The sequence below is a fragment of the Astatotilapia calliptera genome, chromosome 23 (genome assembly GCF_964374335.1).
Source record: "Astatotilapia calliptera chromosome 23, fAstCal68.1, whole genome shotgun sequence".
Classification (NCBI taxonomy): domain Eukaryota; kingdom Metazoa; phylum Chordata; class Actinopteri; order Cichliformes; family Cichlidae; genus Astatotilapia; species Astatotilapia calliptera.
Window position 1 is genome coordinate 23,901,603 of NC_137443.1, and position 16,477 is coordinate 23,918,079.

The 16,477-nt window shown below is 41.6% G+C and overlaps 1 protein-coding gene and 1 non-coding gene across 8 annotated transcripts in view; both read left to right on the forward strand.

Moving 5' to 3' along the window:
* Nucleotides 1-12,127, forward strand: part of LOC113016073 (nck-associated protein 5) — a 187,367-nt gene extending 175,240 nt beyond the window's left edge. For all 7 annotated transcript variants that reach the window (XM_026158586.2, XM_026158587.2, XM_080297111.1 and 4 more), the window contains one exon: nt 9,261-12,127. In XM_026158586.2, the coding sequence (XP_026014371.1) occupies nt 9,261-9,572 (312 nt within the window). In that variant the 3' untranslated portion in view covers nt 9,573-12,127. The remainder of the gene's footprint in view (nt 1-9,260) is intronic.
* Nucleotides 12,128-13,100: 973 nt separating this feature from the next.
* Nucleotides 13,101-13,175, forward strand: trnar-ccu (transfer RNA arginine (anticodon CCU)). Its single transcript has one exon. It is a non-coding gene; the product is annotated as a tRNA-Arg (tRNA).
* Nucleotides 13,176-16,477: the final 3,302 nt, after the last annotated feature.

A 16,477-nucleotide genomic window follows, 5' to 3' on the forward strand; every position in this document is an offset into this window, starting at 1 on the left:
CGCTCCCAAGGTTTTTCTCTTCGGCCGTTTGGAATCGTTTACAGATTTTCACGGAAAAAATCCGCCTAATTGCTTTCGATCACCTCACCCTCTTGTGTCAGCGGGTATTTGCCTACAAGTATTTAACGCTGCTGAATGACAAATTAGAATCAGAGACCATGAAATGGCCTGCAGCCTGCAATATGCCGGCTCTCTGGGACAAACTCTCTTACAGTGCGCCTGCCCCAGCAGCAGCAGCCCTGACATAAAAATCCATAATTTAAAAAAAAAAGGCCTGAGTCAGCACGACTTTTTAAGAAAAACTATTGTCTATTAGAGATGGGGGAGAAAAATCTCAATTTATGGTGTGGGCTGGTTCTCAATCTCTGAAGTCATCTTGGAATTTAAAATGAGATCAGATCGAATCTATTTGTAATCATTTACACCCACAAATTAGAAAAAATAAACATTTTTTCGAATTTAGATCTCATTCCCACCATTAAACAGTCAAGTTTTGTTGTGCACATGCAGCCTCCATCTGAACCATGCTGCAGATTATTATGACAAATTGCGCTGGGTGTAGGTGATGCAGTGAGTCCAGGGTGATTCAGCAAATAAACACACACCCGAGTGTCCTGAGAGCGGCACTCGAGCACAAATGAATCCCCCTAAGCTCCGAGGTCAGTTTGCTGACTCTGCCAAGTCAAGCAAAAGCAGCGTTTCGATCAAGTATTACATTATTGTACAGAGGCCGATTCGCCATTTAACAAAGCAAAGTTCAGCGACTCCACTCGAACTACAAGCGAGGAAACAGGAAGAGAGAGATTTCTGATTCCGATCCGAGTCCCGGTGGACAGGCAAAGCATCGAACGGGAACCTTTTGAAGTGACACTGTGCGGCCAAGCTGCAAGCACAGCTCCATTAGCCCACACGCAACGGACTCAAACAGGACAAGCAAGGCTGTGTTTGTCTCATCCTCAGACCTGCCTGTCATGTAATTGGATGCGCAAGGCTACGTTTCCCAGTTGAGTGTTGGCTTGCAACACTTACAGGGACTGCTGCAATAATGTGAGGTCAGAAGTTCAACCCCTGAAACACCCAAGAAGCACGCCTTGTCAGAGTGAAACCCGTGAAAACTTGCTGTCATAAAGCTGCTCAACTTTCTTTAAAAAGCTGCTTAGTATTGTTTCACAGCTGTGAGATTATATTAGTCTGTGGATGTGCCTAATTCTAATATTCACGTGTTTTTGAGCACGTACTTTAGGACCAAAGCTGCAATGGCCCCAAATGCAGTTTATCAATAGGCCTCCATTGTACAGTAATACAGCGATAATGAGTGTTAGCTGCTACCACTTGGGATCAATGGCTTTGTGTGTCGTAGCATTGGAGGTTTATGAACTGATCCAAGAGATTAAAGAAACAGCTTCCTCAATAATAGCTGACACTGTCATGAGGAGTAATTTACTTGTAGACCACTTTGCAGGTTTCTAACTCTAATTTCAAGACACTTTGCGTTTGGTATGAAATGTGTCGTATTTTTCTGCTATTCGTATTATGGTAGTCATGTTTACTGCAAAAAGTTCAAATAAAGCAGCAACTTCCATACATGAATAACAAAAACAACGACATTTCAGAAACTGCAGTTTCTCTACTGGCTCTGAAAATGACTCGTTCCCCATAGACTTCCAGTTTTACAGAGGAAATAAACAACTTTCCACCCAGCAGCTAAAAACTGTTTTTATGGTTTTAACCAATTTTCCCCCAATTTAAGAGCCTGGCTGCTTTCACTGGAAGATGGGTGCCAACGCAAGTATCCACACCTGTCTGCTAGGCTAACCAAATAATGTGACGAATGATATCTGTTCCTGCTACCCTTAGCTTACATCTCAAGTCCTGTTTCTCACAAGGTAAAGCTGGTTGTTGTTAATCCAAAGGTTAGTAGTTTGCATGTCACACTGTCCTTGAGCGAGATACTGACCCCAAGTTGGTCCCAATTTAGAACTCCTCGAACGAATGTTAGACAAAGTGCTTAAAGTACTTGTAATACCTGTTTCTTAGTACGCCTTTAGTACCAACTGAGTTTGATTATGTCTATTGCTACAAGACAGGATGGATCTATGCATGCGTGGGCCCTGTGATTGGCTGGTACTGACTAGGTATTTGGATTAATGAGCAGTTAAACACACGTACCTAATGAAGTCACCGGTGAGTGGAAGTACCAGTCCATGTAAAATGTGACTTTTCAAACCCAGGGAGACAAATCCAGAAGTCTGATTAGCTTTAATAAAAGGTAAAAGGTGTTTCAAATGCAACAACAGCACACCTGAGTTTGTCTAAACTTTTTCTTAGGTACAAATAGTATTGTAAACTTACAGTTTTTAGACAAAGCACCAATAAAAAACCCAAAATACAAATAAAAAAAGAGCAGCTGTAAAATTTAACCTGTAAAGTTTGACTCCACCTTACTACTGCTGCATAGTAAATTTACTTACTCCGATGGGAACCCACTTACTGAAGCATCCTATCGCACTGTGTACGTTTGCTGTGATTTTACTAGCAGCTAATTCCACTGATTTCAAACTTCTGCGTTAAAATAAGCATTCGTGTCAACAATAACCTTATTCGTCAGCCGTGAACTGACCGTAATGATGGATGACTGCTTCTGAACCCATTTACCCCGCATTATTCCTCTGAAAAAGACAATCTATCCGAGTGTCATCACCTCCTCACCCCTGGCTGTGCACGTCCACACCTGTGCGGCCGCTCTCCTTTTGTCGTGGCTCGGGAGCATTTGACTGTCACCGGCTTTAGTTTGGGGAAGTTTGGTGGCTGGTAGCGGGCCTGTGTCAGAGCCCCGTGATTTAAGCGCCTTTAATAACCTTTCACAAACACTCAGGAGAGTGATGTAAAGCTCAGCGGCTCCCATCAGGGCCCTCACAGCCCGTGCTGGCCTCCCATTCATCATCCTGACAGCACCTGACAGCCCCGCTAACGGCGCCCCCCACCCCCTTCTCCTTTCTATCCTCTCCTTCCTCCCAGTCTCTCTTTCTCCCACGTGTCTTTGCCTTTCTTCCCCTTCAGTTTTGCCCCTCTCTATTTCTGTCTCCCATACAACTCTCTTTGTCTTTCTTCCCAGTTGACTTTGCCCGCTTTCGCTCTAAACAGGTTTCCTTTGTCTCCTTCTGTCTTGTTTTTGTCCTCCTTGAATGAACTTTTGTGCTTTTATTGCTTTTCCTGCTTACTCATTACTTCCCCCCCTTTATTTCCACGCTTTGTCTGGGATATTGCTGCAGGAAAACAGCATCAGAACTTGTGCCAAGGTGTGGCATTGGTGATATTCCTGTGGCCCAGGTCCAAACAAAACCCTTCTGTGTAGCACAAATCAGCAGACTCCTCAAGCGTGGAACAGCTTGTTACCTTGGGCAGTAATTACATGGTGAGGGTTAGGGGAACATTTCAGTTGACATGCAGTTTGAAATAAGGCTGCTAGATAACCAAAACTGCATCAGTGTACAAATAAATATCAGCAGCAGGAATATGCGCTTCCCACTGTGTCACTGTCAGGCTGATAGCATCGCCAGAGTCAGATGGAAAAGACCCCGAAATAGAAAGCGAGAAGCCGCCATCGCACTTTCACCACACTGGCCCGCGATCAAATTACTCGCGCAGTGGTGACAGCAAAGACAACACATAGCCCGAGACAATAAATAAGTTATATTAGCATTTCCCCTCCCACCACCACTGTTGTCCTCATTGTAAAGTAACCCAGACGCTACGATCACACGATGCACGGACACGAAGTTGCCGAAATTCTGTCAGCAACAATAGAAAATGAGTTTTCCAATTACTTCTCCCTCCAAACTTTTCTCAAACCTGACACTGACCAAACTTGTGATTTGTTGCCTCCTTTCAGCACAGTTCACACTGAATACACTTTCACGTCATTGAAACTGGCCATGAATAGTTTCTAATAACCATTCAACACCCAGCTTGATGTCTGTCCACAGCTGCTCTGATTTTCTTGCAGATAACATGGGAAAAAAATTGTTTTGTTAGTATTAACACAAATCTCGCTTCATAATGCCTCCATGTGCTGAATACAGATCTGCTTCTATTAATTTTTTTTCTCATCACATCCTTTCAGCAAACTTAAATGCCAGCAGTGGACTTGTTGCTTTATTTTGAGGATGAACAAATAACATCTATGTCAAAGTCCTTGAGCTCTCAATCTTGGCTCGTGGTGACAGGAAGGTTTGCTAATTGGTTTACAGTGCAGATAATAATATTTGTCATCTTATTGCAAGTTATATCTTTAATAAACCAGTCAAAAGAAGCAAGTCAATCCTCCATATACATTCCTGTTAAAAATACATACTATTCAGGAGAAATAAACATGTTTGCAGCCTGTTACGAAACTAAACTAAACTAGATGAGGGCTCCTTTAAGCCACCCATTTTAATCGTATTAAGGTTCCAAGTTATGCAGTATTAAAGCATCATCTACATATAAATATATAATGATGAACCATGCATATATATACCAGCATAGCCATACATTTGACACTCACTGATATGTCAGTAAATGGCAGTCGTTGCAATTTTCAACCTCAGAGTTTACTTCTGAACCAACTGCTTTGCATCAGCTGCTTTATTAAATAGAAAAACAAGAATAATATAGTTATAAATATGCACTGATTAGTGTGTAATTATGTTTTCTAACAAACTGCAACTGCAGACTCAAAATATGAGGCGTCATGCCAATGTTTTATTATATGAGAACGTGTCCTCTCCACCAAAGAATGCAAAGGAAAGAGAAAACGCAAACAACATTTTAATAAAATGTTATCCTCAATGTCCTGAACACTAACATGCAAAAATGTGGATAAATATACTCATTTATTCCTGATACTGTTATTATCAGCACATTAGACATGTGATGCTCCTGTCTCTGGACATCTGACAATGAGCTCGCTAAACAGCAGCAACAGCTGGTTATAAGCTAACATTATGCCAGCTAATGTTAGGCTTGAGAGTCCTAAAAACCACACTTTCCCTCTGATAACAGTTTGATTACATTCTCAAATCCTTGGTGAGTTTATTCACTAAGTGTCTAAGTCCAATCCAATTGAAGACAGTTTCACTAATGTCAGATAATAGAAGCTAACGGTGGCTAATAGAGGCTAACAGCAGCTAACAGAGGCTAACAGCGGCAAAAACAGTTGCACTTACTGACAGAAAAGTTCACACGCCCTAAACAGCTCATCTCAGCATCACTGTCACTAGACAGAAAAATTCTTCATTGTCAATATCCCAGCATAACAAAATTACTGACAATAAATACCATATTTAAACATAGCTTACTGACTAATTAACAGATACATGAGGGTTGTAATGGTATGATGCTGAGCACTTTACATGAGTTTTTTTGCATAATATAAAATCCCCATAAGGAGGTGAAACTGCACATGAGGTTCATGCATAGTTACTGTGGGGTCGTGTTAAGATGGGGAGGAAGCTGTGTTTCGGTCGGTCTGTATGTGTTTGGATAGTTTTAAAGCGCCTGCCATAGTCATAGGAGCCTGAACACAGATCGGGGCGGTCGTGGCTCAAGAGTTGGGAGTTTGCCTTGTAATCGGAAGGTTGCCGGTTTGAGCCCCGGCTTGGACAGTCTCGGTCATTGTGTCCTTGGGCAAGACACTTCACCCGTTGCCTACTGGTGGTGGTCAGAGGACCCGGTGGCGCCAGTGTCCGGCAGCCTCGCCTCTGTCAGTGCGCATCAGGTTGGCTGTGGCTACAATGTAGCTTGCCATCACCAGTGTCTGAATGGGTGGCTGACTGGTTGTGTAAAGTGCTTTGGGGTCCTTAGGGGCTAGAAAAGTGCTATACAAATACAGACCATCGTCCGAGGGGTGTGTTGTCTTCATGGTTTTGCTTGGCCCTCTTTATGATTTTGTTTTTGTTTGTGCTGCTTTCACAACATGCTTCTGTCACCTTTGGTGCAGCTACCATACAAGGCTGTCATGCAGGCTATGAGAATGCTCTCTGTTGTGCATGTGTAGAAGGTGATGAGCAGCTGTTGGAGCGGTTTGGCTCTCATCAGCCTCCTTAGAAGGTAAAGTCATTATTTTGCCTGACCTGTGGCTGCTGATGTGTTCTCATTCCAGTAAAGGCGACCCCCCCCCCCCCCCCCCCCTCCCTGGGGACTCCAAGATGGCAACTGTTACTAGCTCCATCTTTTATTTACAGAGTGTGGCTATTACAATTTTGGTCATTAAAAGCTACTAAGTATAGCAGTGTGCATAAAATTAGTTTGACTTCATGAGAAATCTGAAGGATTACAGATCTAAAGCATAGACGTGTAACATCTGTACGACTCAGAATATTAACGTAAAAAGGGAAAAATACATAACAGCAGGGGAAAACGAAAAAATGTTTCTTGCTTGAGCCTTAATAAAAGACCCTTTCACTCAGCTTTTGTAGCAAGCAGGTCTGCTGAATTTGAGTTTAGACATCCTATTACTGGCATGTGATGCAGAACCAATTGCTGATTCGGGCCCTCGTGTTTTCAAGAAGGAAGCTCTCACTGAGACGTCCGCCTGGAGCCTGTTATGTGTGGAGCCATCATTTTGGCTGCGCCCGCAGGTGGTACAGAGACCTGCACCGGGAAGCTTCGATCTGCTGGTAATTGTGTTCCTCCGAAATCAAACCCAATCAGCGATAGCACAGCCAACCCCCCTTTCTTTTCTCTCCTCTTGTTTGTGACGAATGGAGGCTGGCTGAGAGAATCAGCATCTGAAGACTGTTTTTCACTGTCGCACAGCTAATCACAGATTCACGTTGTGCACTCTTTTCTTTGCCCCGAGGCGGTTTAACGACAGGTCTTTTCTTTTTTGTACAGCTGACAAAAATCTGACACAAAAATAGGAAAGCTATGAAAAAGCACGCGTGGGTGTCGAATTAAAACTCGTCCGGTCTAATCTGCATTCAGCACCTGTTTTTAATTTGGAAGTTAACCTCCGCACCTGCAAAAAAAAAAAAAAGCTGCTCCTGTGTGTCAGATGTGAGTCACACGTCACCTCTGGGCACATTTTTCCTTTAATATTTCTTTTGATTCCGACCTCTTTACAAATTTATGATGACTCCGCCTCCCAACAAAGGTCACCGTGCAGATTAATGGGCCTCGATGGGATGTTAGGGTTTTGTGTTGATTCGGCATCAGTCACAATATGAGGTGATTACTTTCAGTTTTAGCCTTCCTGTTGAACTTTTCAGGCATTTTCTTTTACATTTGCATGTTTAAAACTCTTCCAGGATTTGATGCTCTTATGAGACCTGCTGCATTTAGAGGCAAATGATTTCCTCTCTTCCCTCTCAATCCTTTCCTCATCATGACATAGTTTACACCTGGGTTGGCACGTGAATGTAATTAGGTTGTTAGTAAGAGAAACTGAGAAGACTTAACTAATGTTTCACTATAGAGCAGTGACATCCCTGTATCGAGCACGAACAGCCTGCTATGTCTCACAGAAAGAAATCCAGTTTCAGCGGTATGTCATTTAGTCAGTAAGCTGTCACTGCATACATCTACAGAAGCACCACATCACCAAAGGTGGAATATTTTGATAAGATAAGAGATGAGGCTACTTGATAAGGAGAAAAACATGCTAGATCAGGCTGCAGCAGGAAATAGAAGAAACCCTAAATGGACACACTTCCATTACATACAGACCTTAGAATGACTTAAAAATATAAATAATAAAAAAATAAATTAAAATAAGCTGTTCAATCAATGGTTTCACAGACAACAGGACTAATTAATTAATTAACAGCTGTGCTTACATAAAGGGACACTGTACTTCCTGCTACAGTTCAAAATTACGTGACTTCAGCTTCTTGTAGATTGATGCTATGAGCCTGCTCCTGCTCTGTGGCTGGAAATGTCAACCCTGTGGACCAGACTAACAGCAACAGGCTCATGTGAAGCTTTCACCCTACAGTATATTAATTAGGCTGGGATATAGCAGCATTATGAACATAGACATTTTTACAGAGTAAACAAAAAAGGTGAGCTAATGTCTCCTTAGGTCGCCCACTTTTACATACTGTTAAATCAGAAATAACCAAATTAAACTTTTCTCGTTGTGGCCTCTTTGATAAAAAGGAGAAATTCCTTGCTTTATGACTTATTCGATCAAACCCTTTTGGTTTTTATTTAGGTGGAACTTTTGTAATAAAGGCTGTGAAAGCATGTATTTATGGCTAAGTAAGACAAATGTGATCACGTTTTCAGTGTGATAAGAGGCAGATGAGACCTTCATATTAAGGGGAACTTTTAAAGATCTCTGTGTGTGCGTGACCCTTGCAGTAAGAGTTTGCACGGGCCAAATTGTGCTAATAAAGTTCAGTGGCGTATGTGTTTGTGCTCCTTGTGTGAAGTAGTTCTGGATTTATGTCCGAAGGGAGCTACAGCTCGCAGCTAAATGCTAAACGGTCCAGGTTTGGAGGGTCCCTAGAGGTTGTCCAGCCCCTGCAGCTACTCCTCTGTGTACTTACCCCTGCAAAAAGCACCTATGAAGATAGCTGCTGTGCTCCCAGGCTTTATTTGTTGCAGAAATAAAGTTGTTTACAGCCTCTGAGGAGGTGTTTTGATGCTGAGGGGTACAGTAACTACCTTGTTAAAGTGTCTTTTGAGACACGCATTAAAAAGATACTGGGAAGCAGGTACATTATGAATAAGAACAGACTATTTTTAGGTGTATGTGTTGTGTTGCTTTCCCTCTGAAGGGATTATTTTACTCTGTGATTGTGTGGCAATGGGTCATATGACAGTGAAGCAGACGGCTAATGCATGCTTTTACAGTTTTTGTAGCTGAGTTAGCTAAAGGTGTGTTTCTTGGTCTGGCACATTTTGGCATCAGCTAAGAGATGAAACCACTCCTGCTAATTGAAGCAGTGTTAACAAACAGCAGCTTTTTTACTAATGTATTCCTACAAAGCAGATGGTCAGAGGTAATGCAAAAGAAATAATAACGTTGAATGGCACAGTTAATGTAGCAGGAAGAGTGCCGAGGGGACCAAATTCCCTGCGATGAATGCCTGCCAGCACCCAAGACGTACATTTGGTCGTTGAGCGTGACAAAAATCTCAATATAGATCACTGTCGTACTCACTGTTGTTAGAGTAGAGACAGGGCAGCGCAAAAAGTTCACACTGCAGCATTTACCGTAACATGAACTAGCGTGTATTTGCTCTTCATTAACAGATGTTCCTTTCTCTCTGCAGAAAGAGATTCCCATGGAGAAGATGCCCGTCAGCACAAGCCAGCCGCTCTCTCTCAACTTCTCTTTGGAGTCCTTAAACAAGCTGAATCAGAGCAGCTCCAGCAGCCTGTACCCGGACACGGGCTCGGGCGGCCGCAGAGCTGACTGCCACGCCGACGGGGGGAAGAGCGGGGAGAGCTGCTTCAAAGGAGACGAGGCCTCGTCCTCCTCCAGTTTCACGAGCAGGCCCGGGGTGGATCCCGTGGGCTCCCTTAGCGACTCGCTGTACGACAGCTTCTCTTCCTGCACCAGCCAGGGATCCAACGAAGTCTGAAAAAGCAGGGCTGTAGAGATGGAGTCCAGTTTTCAAGACATTTCTCTTTCAGATTCTGTCCTTCTTATTGGAAATCATGCCTTGATTGGCTGGAGGTTGAACGACACAGTGGACATATGGAGTGGATTTTTGGGTAGATTACATCTGTTTTTCTAGGGGATTACCCCTAACAGGGTTGGGCGATACATTAACATTTTCTGCCACATCTCCACAACTAATTATTTTGGCAAACTGAGGTACACCTTAGCATCTTAAAGCAGCCATTCCCAAATTCAAAATATATATTAATTAAAAAACTATCAATTTGAAGTGGCATCGTTTTGGAAAGCCGACATTTTAAAAAGTTTGTATTTATTTATTGAAAACGCCCAAACTTTGGGAACCACAGATGGGATAACAGCAACTCTATCAAACAATTAGGGTAGAAAACCAGGAACATTTGGCATGTCAGTGAAAAACTTTGATATCTGTGTACAGCTTTCCACTCTTGCTCATAAAACCTCCAGAAAGTAAGGAGCTATTGCACTTTAGAGTTAATTATTTACAGCGACATTATAAAAGGTGGACGTACTTCCGAGTATAACAAAATAAATAAAGAAATAAAGCCAATGCAGAAGTGCCTTAAACCTGCATTATTCTTTAATAACCACCAGGGAATGCAGACCTGTAGTTCCAGAAAGACTTGTTGTCTATGGGAAAATAATCCAGAGACAACATAAGTAAACACTTTTGTGATGAGTTTATTAGCTCACTTGCTTAATTTGGGTCATACTCAGTAAATATTTAAGTCCAATGGGTGATGTTACCACAGCCACATCCATCTTTTATACTGTCTACGGTTGCAACGCAGAAAATTAGCAAACTAAAACGCCAAAAATCTCCCGCAATAATACAACCGCCAATCATCTGAGCCGGTCACTGTCCTATCGCCCAACCCTAAACACTAGTTTGTGTTTATTTTCTTCTTTTTTCTCAGCCTTGCAAAAATGTCTTGGTTTTGGTTTGGATCTGCTCTTGATTTCCTCTCAACCTTCAGCTAATCTTGGAGAGGACTTGTCTCAGTTACAGCCCTGCCATGAAAGGACGAGTGCCGGTCCCCTCTGCCTACAACAAGAAGCACTTAGAAGAGCTACAGACGCGAGGATGAATCCTCAACCTAAAAAAGAAAAGAAAAAAAAACAGGACTTTTAAAGGTTTGGCTTGGGTGTGGTGGACTGGACAGCAATACACGTTTGTATCATTAGTGACCACCCCTCCTCCTCTTCCTCCCACCATGCTGGTGTACTTCTTATCATTGCACTGTAACAAATACTGTACAAAGATGTGTAAAATAAAAGAAAACACGACAAGCAGAATGGGCAATATTTGCATAAAACTCCATTTTTGAAACTCTTTTAAAACCCAAGGTGTCATCTTATGGATTGCTGCTATGTACAACGCCCATTGAAAAGTTACCCCCCCCCCCCCCCCCCAAAAAAAAACAAAAAAAAACACCTGATCCATCTTTCTCTACTCTCTTGAAGCAATATTTTTCAAAGAAATAATTAAAGTTTTCTTTCTTTTTTAGTCATTTTTTATCATTTTAATCTTGTTGTGTTTTTCCTTAAGCAGTTAAACACCCAGTGGTGGCAAACTATCTCCGCAGCTTCTCTAACGAGGACGTTTCCACATGGTACATGAATTAATGAGACCAGGTACAGATAAAACAAGCAAACATAAGGTGTCGTCGCCCGTAGCTCAGGGAACATACTGGACTAAAGTCGATTGTAAAAATGAAAACACAGCCATCGGGAAAGCGTAGACAAATGGCTCTCCAAGCATCCAAACGTAGTCTCATGTAGCATAACACACCCAAACTCTCCAAAACCTCAGCTTTCCTCTCGTGGCTGTATATTATGTTGTATATATTAAAAAAATATAAGTTAATATCAGAACGGGCATTGCTGATCGATATATATGCAAGTAAGAACAAAAAGAAAGTAAAAAGATGTAAATTGTTTGCCAATCGTTCAACCTGTTTAATGTCTGCTGTTTGGCGTCTTGTGTTTTCTTTCGGGCGTTCTTCTTCTTCTTGTTGTTTTTAAAAAAAGTAAAAATATTATTTTGATCAATAAGAGCTCACGCTAAAATGTTTTTTATCACTTTATTTTAAAAGACATATTTGAACTTTAGGAGGACTTATGCCAAATTTCTCTCTGGAATTTGACCAGCTGGTGCTAATCAACAGAGCCGACTGTGTGTTTTCGATTTTTCTATGAAACTGTTAATATTGTATGAAGAGAGTCTGAAGAGGACTTGTGTATTTTTCTAGATGTCCAGTATTTATACCCACATTTTGTACTGTCAGACTGTAGTGTGATTGTCATGCTTCACCTCTTTCCTTAAACCTTCCTTTGTAAAGAGAAAGTTACCAGCAGTGTTACTTTGGTAATTAATATTATTGTTATTATTATTATTACTGTGTGCAATTTGTCTGTTACACTAGACTTTAATGCTATATTTTATGTAACTATTTCCTAAATAAATACGAGAAACTATTTCCTATTTCAACCTGAGCTGCAGGATGTCTGTGTGTTTTTCTGAGCAATATAGTGAAGGAGGTGCTACGTGTACCTTCATACGCGGTGATTCATTTGACCTTTCTTTAAGTGTGAAAATCCAGGTTTGGAGAAAGCCCTCCCCAAAATGTTTCATGGCGTGTAATCACCGCTTCCCCCTCACAATCTGTCAGCAGGGGCTGAAGCTCAGAGCTCTCGCTGCAGAGGGATTTATAACCATTAGTCCCCTGATGGGCAATTATACGCATATAAATAAACGCAATTAGTTTAAGCACGCTTGGAAGATTTCTCTTTCTCTGTGTCTGCCTCTTAAGCATAGGCTTGTAGGTTATTTGATCAGCACGCGAGCAGATTTAAAGTCGAGGTTAAGTAGTATGCTTTTTTTTTTCTTTTGTTCTGTGCAATTCCTCAAGGTGAATCACAACGTAAAGAACTGACAGTATTAGACCAATAACCCCTGTGAGCAGCATCTGGTGACTGTGGGAAGGAAGAACTCCCTTTTAACGGGAAGAGATCTCCAGCTGACCAAGTCTCAGGAAGTGGAAGCAACTGGTAGAGGATTAGGAGAAAGCGAAGAGAGGAAAGAATAAGAGAGACATAGGTGCACTGATTTATTATTAGAAAAGACTGTATTAAAATTCATGAAAAGGTCACAGAATTTGGTGATGACTACACAGCGGTATTACAAAAATAAAAATGAGTCACAAAGTGCAGAACTTAATGGATTTTCACAGCACTGAAAATATGACTCAAAAACTGAAAAGTAGTTCAAGTTCTCAAAGTGAGTTTCAGAGACGTGCAAACGGTCCGGAAGCCAAAGCTAACGTCAATTGCTGCAAATAATAAAATGGAGCAGTAATCAAGTGATTATAAAAGTCTTCATGGGTTAATAATCAGGCACACAAACACTAACATGTCTAAGTGTCCTTTAAAGTTAAACCTTGCTTGTACCTGCTAGCTCCTGTGTGCAGCCCCAGTGGCCCAATGGATAAGGCACTGGCCTCCTAAAAGCCAGGGATTGTGGGTTCGAGTCCCATCTGGGGTGCTGTCCAGCAGAGTGGCGCAGCCTAAGCGTGCTGGGCCCATAACGCAGTGGTCGATGGATCAAAACCATCCTCTGCTAGCACTTTCAGACAGCCACCTTGCTGTCCTCGTATACAAACGCTGGCTTTGCCACTTCTAGTACTGATGTGTCCCTTTATTCCTCAAAGATTTTGGTCTATTATAGACTTGATGTCATCGCTGAGTTGCTGCAGATTTGTCCATCTAGCATCCTAAAGGCGCTCTATAGGACTGAGATCTGGCGACTGTGGAGAACACTGAACTCATTATCATGTTCAAGAAACCAGTTTGAGATGATCTAAGCTTGTGACATGGTGTGTTATCCTGCTGGAAGCAGACACCAGCAGCACTAATACGAGGCAGGATGGATCCATGTTTTAATGTCTATGCCAAATTCTGAAAACATCTGAAGGTAGCAGCAGCGATTGATACTCATCAGACCAGGCAAGATTTTTCCAATCTTCTGTTATGCAGTTTTGGTGAATTTGAATTGTAGCCTCAGTTTCCTGTTTTTAGAGAAGAAGAATAAGACGACTCTTGGTTGATGTCAGGAGTAGAGATGGCACGATACCCCTTTTTTTATGTCCGATACCGATACCGATATCATAAATTTGGATATGTGCCGATACCGATATGAATCCGATATAGTGTTTTTAATCAATAAAACTGTTTTTTAATATCTTGCTGCATTTTGTATAAGTTCATACTCAAGTTTAAACAAACAACAACACTATAGCTATTCTGTTATACCTGTATGTAAAAAAAAAATATTTCATAGTTCAGCAATACTGATCAATCTAATAAACTTAAACCTACTACATCCTTCCTATTCTGGTATTTTAAAGAGTACTTAGCAGAAATCTTAAGCAACCTAACTAATAGGGTTGCAAACTCCCAGCAAAAAAAAATAGGGAACCACCCACCCTCCACCTCATGATGCTTAATCGACGTAATCAACTTTAATTTGATGCAGTGTGGGAAAAAAAATGCACAGAAATAAATTATTTTTGAAAAATAATTAAATAGATTCAATATCTTCCTTCAACAGAACTGCAGACTGCACAGATGGTATCTTCCCAAAGGAAAAAGTAATATAGCTTACTAGGGTATATTAGACTTAACAGTTACTATATACAGTAATGGACTTTGGGTGTAAGATTCAGATAGTTATTGATTAAAAGCTAGACATTTTAAATGAGAATAAGAAAGAAAAGTATGTCTTTGTGCCCCCTCTTCCCTGTTCATGCCCTGTCGGCCCCCCTGGCTAAACTTTGCTAGATCCGCCCCTGGACAGTTACCAGCCGTCAGCTGCAAAAGATCCTCGAGTAGAAAGTAATATTAAATAAATTCTAACAACAGCTTATCAAGCTTAAATGTGCTGCTGTTGTTCAGCCGCTGGTTTCCTCTTTCTGGCCCGAAGTGGGCCAAAAACAAAGAAGAGAGAAGGAGTCGCACAGAAAAGCCGATCAGCTGATCATTAAGCAGTTTCACGATTGAAGTAGCAGCAAGAAGATGCAGTTGCTCCAGGTATTGGTTGTTAAGCTTAACGCGGGAATGCTTTACAAACATTCAGAGATGGACTTACACACTTGCTTTACTTCTCTCTGGGATAACCTTCTCAGAGATGAAACCCTGGTTTGGTAGCAGGCTTCAAATACACACAGCCTCTTTATCACTTGAGCACACTGCTCCGACATGCTACGGTTATGAGCCGAGTTACGCCATGTCGCAAGTTTTGTGAGGTGCTTTTTTTTATATTTAATGGATCGGATTACATTTTTTTATTTCTCTCCGATATCCGATCCAGTAATTTAGGTCAGTATCGGACCGATACCGATACCTAATATCTGATGTCCATCTCTAGTCAGGAGTGACCCTCTGCTCCTGTTGAAATGCTCTTCTGCATACTGTAGTTGTAAAAAGTGGTTAGTTTAGTTAGTATTGCCTGTTTTTACCAGCTTGAACCAGGCTGGTCAACAACAAAGAATTCTAACTGAGAGAACTGCTGCTCACTGGATATTGTCTCTTTTACAGCACATTCTCTGTAATGAGGATAAAACTGAGATCCTCCTTATTGGCACCAAATCCAACCTTTTGAAGGCGAACCATTTCTCACTCACCATCGATAACTCCACAGTTTTCCCTTCTCCTCAGGTTAAGAGCCTTGGTGTCATCCTAGACAGTTCACTTTCCTATAAATCTCACATCAACAATCTCACCCGTTCTGCCTACTTCCATCTACGCAGCATTAAGATTGCTTCCTTCTCTTTCCACCCAGTCTACGTCCATTCTTGTCCACAGTCTTGTTACCTCCCGTATTGACTACTGCAATTCTCTTCTGCATGGTCTCCCCCAAAAATCCCTCCATAAGCTTCCACTGCTTCAGAACTCTGCTGCTCGCATTATCACCAGAACCCCTCCTACCAGCACATCACCCCTGTTCTTCAGGAACTTCACTGGCTCCCTGTGAAATTCCGGATAATATTCAAACTTCTTCTGCTCACCTTCAAGGCCATTCATAACCTCGCTCCTCCTTACCTTTCTGACCTGTTAACCACTACCTGTTCTGACCGTTCACTTCGTTCTTCTTCTTCTATCCAGCTTGCTGTACCTTCCTTCCGCCTCACCCCCATGGGAAGCAGAGCTTTCAGCTGCTCTGCTCTCAGGCTGTGGAACTCTCTGCCCCCAGAAATAAGAAACATTGGTTCTCTCCCCCAGTTTAAATCCCAACTCAAAACTCATCTGTTCAAATCTGCATATTCACTGTGAATCCACTGTTTGTTCATTTTATCTTGTGCTTTTGTTTTATTGTTCTTATTCTCCCATTGTTTTACTAAGTGTTTTATCCTATTATAAAGTGTCCTTGGGTGACTTGAAAGGCGCTCATAAATAAAAATGTATTATTATTATTATTATTATTATTATTATTATTATTATTATTATTATTATTATTATTATTATTATTATTATTAAAGCCTAAAGATAGTTGTGTGGGGAAATCCCAACACTCAGACCGACAACCATGACACATTCACACTTAAATCACCTTTCTTCTCCATCCTGATGCTCAGTTTGAACCTCAGCAGGCTGTGCCTGAGGGCCTCGAGTTGCTGCCATGTGATTGGCCAATTAGATATTTGCATTAAACAGGTGGACCTAATGAAGTAGTTGATGACTTAATTTGCCACATGTTCACCAACAGTGGTGTTCACAGGTGTATTGAGCACAGATTAATAAGCTCAGGACCCCAACACCTGCAGCGGAGGGAAACACTGGAGCAACAGC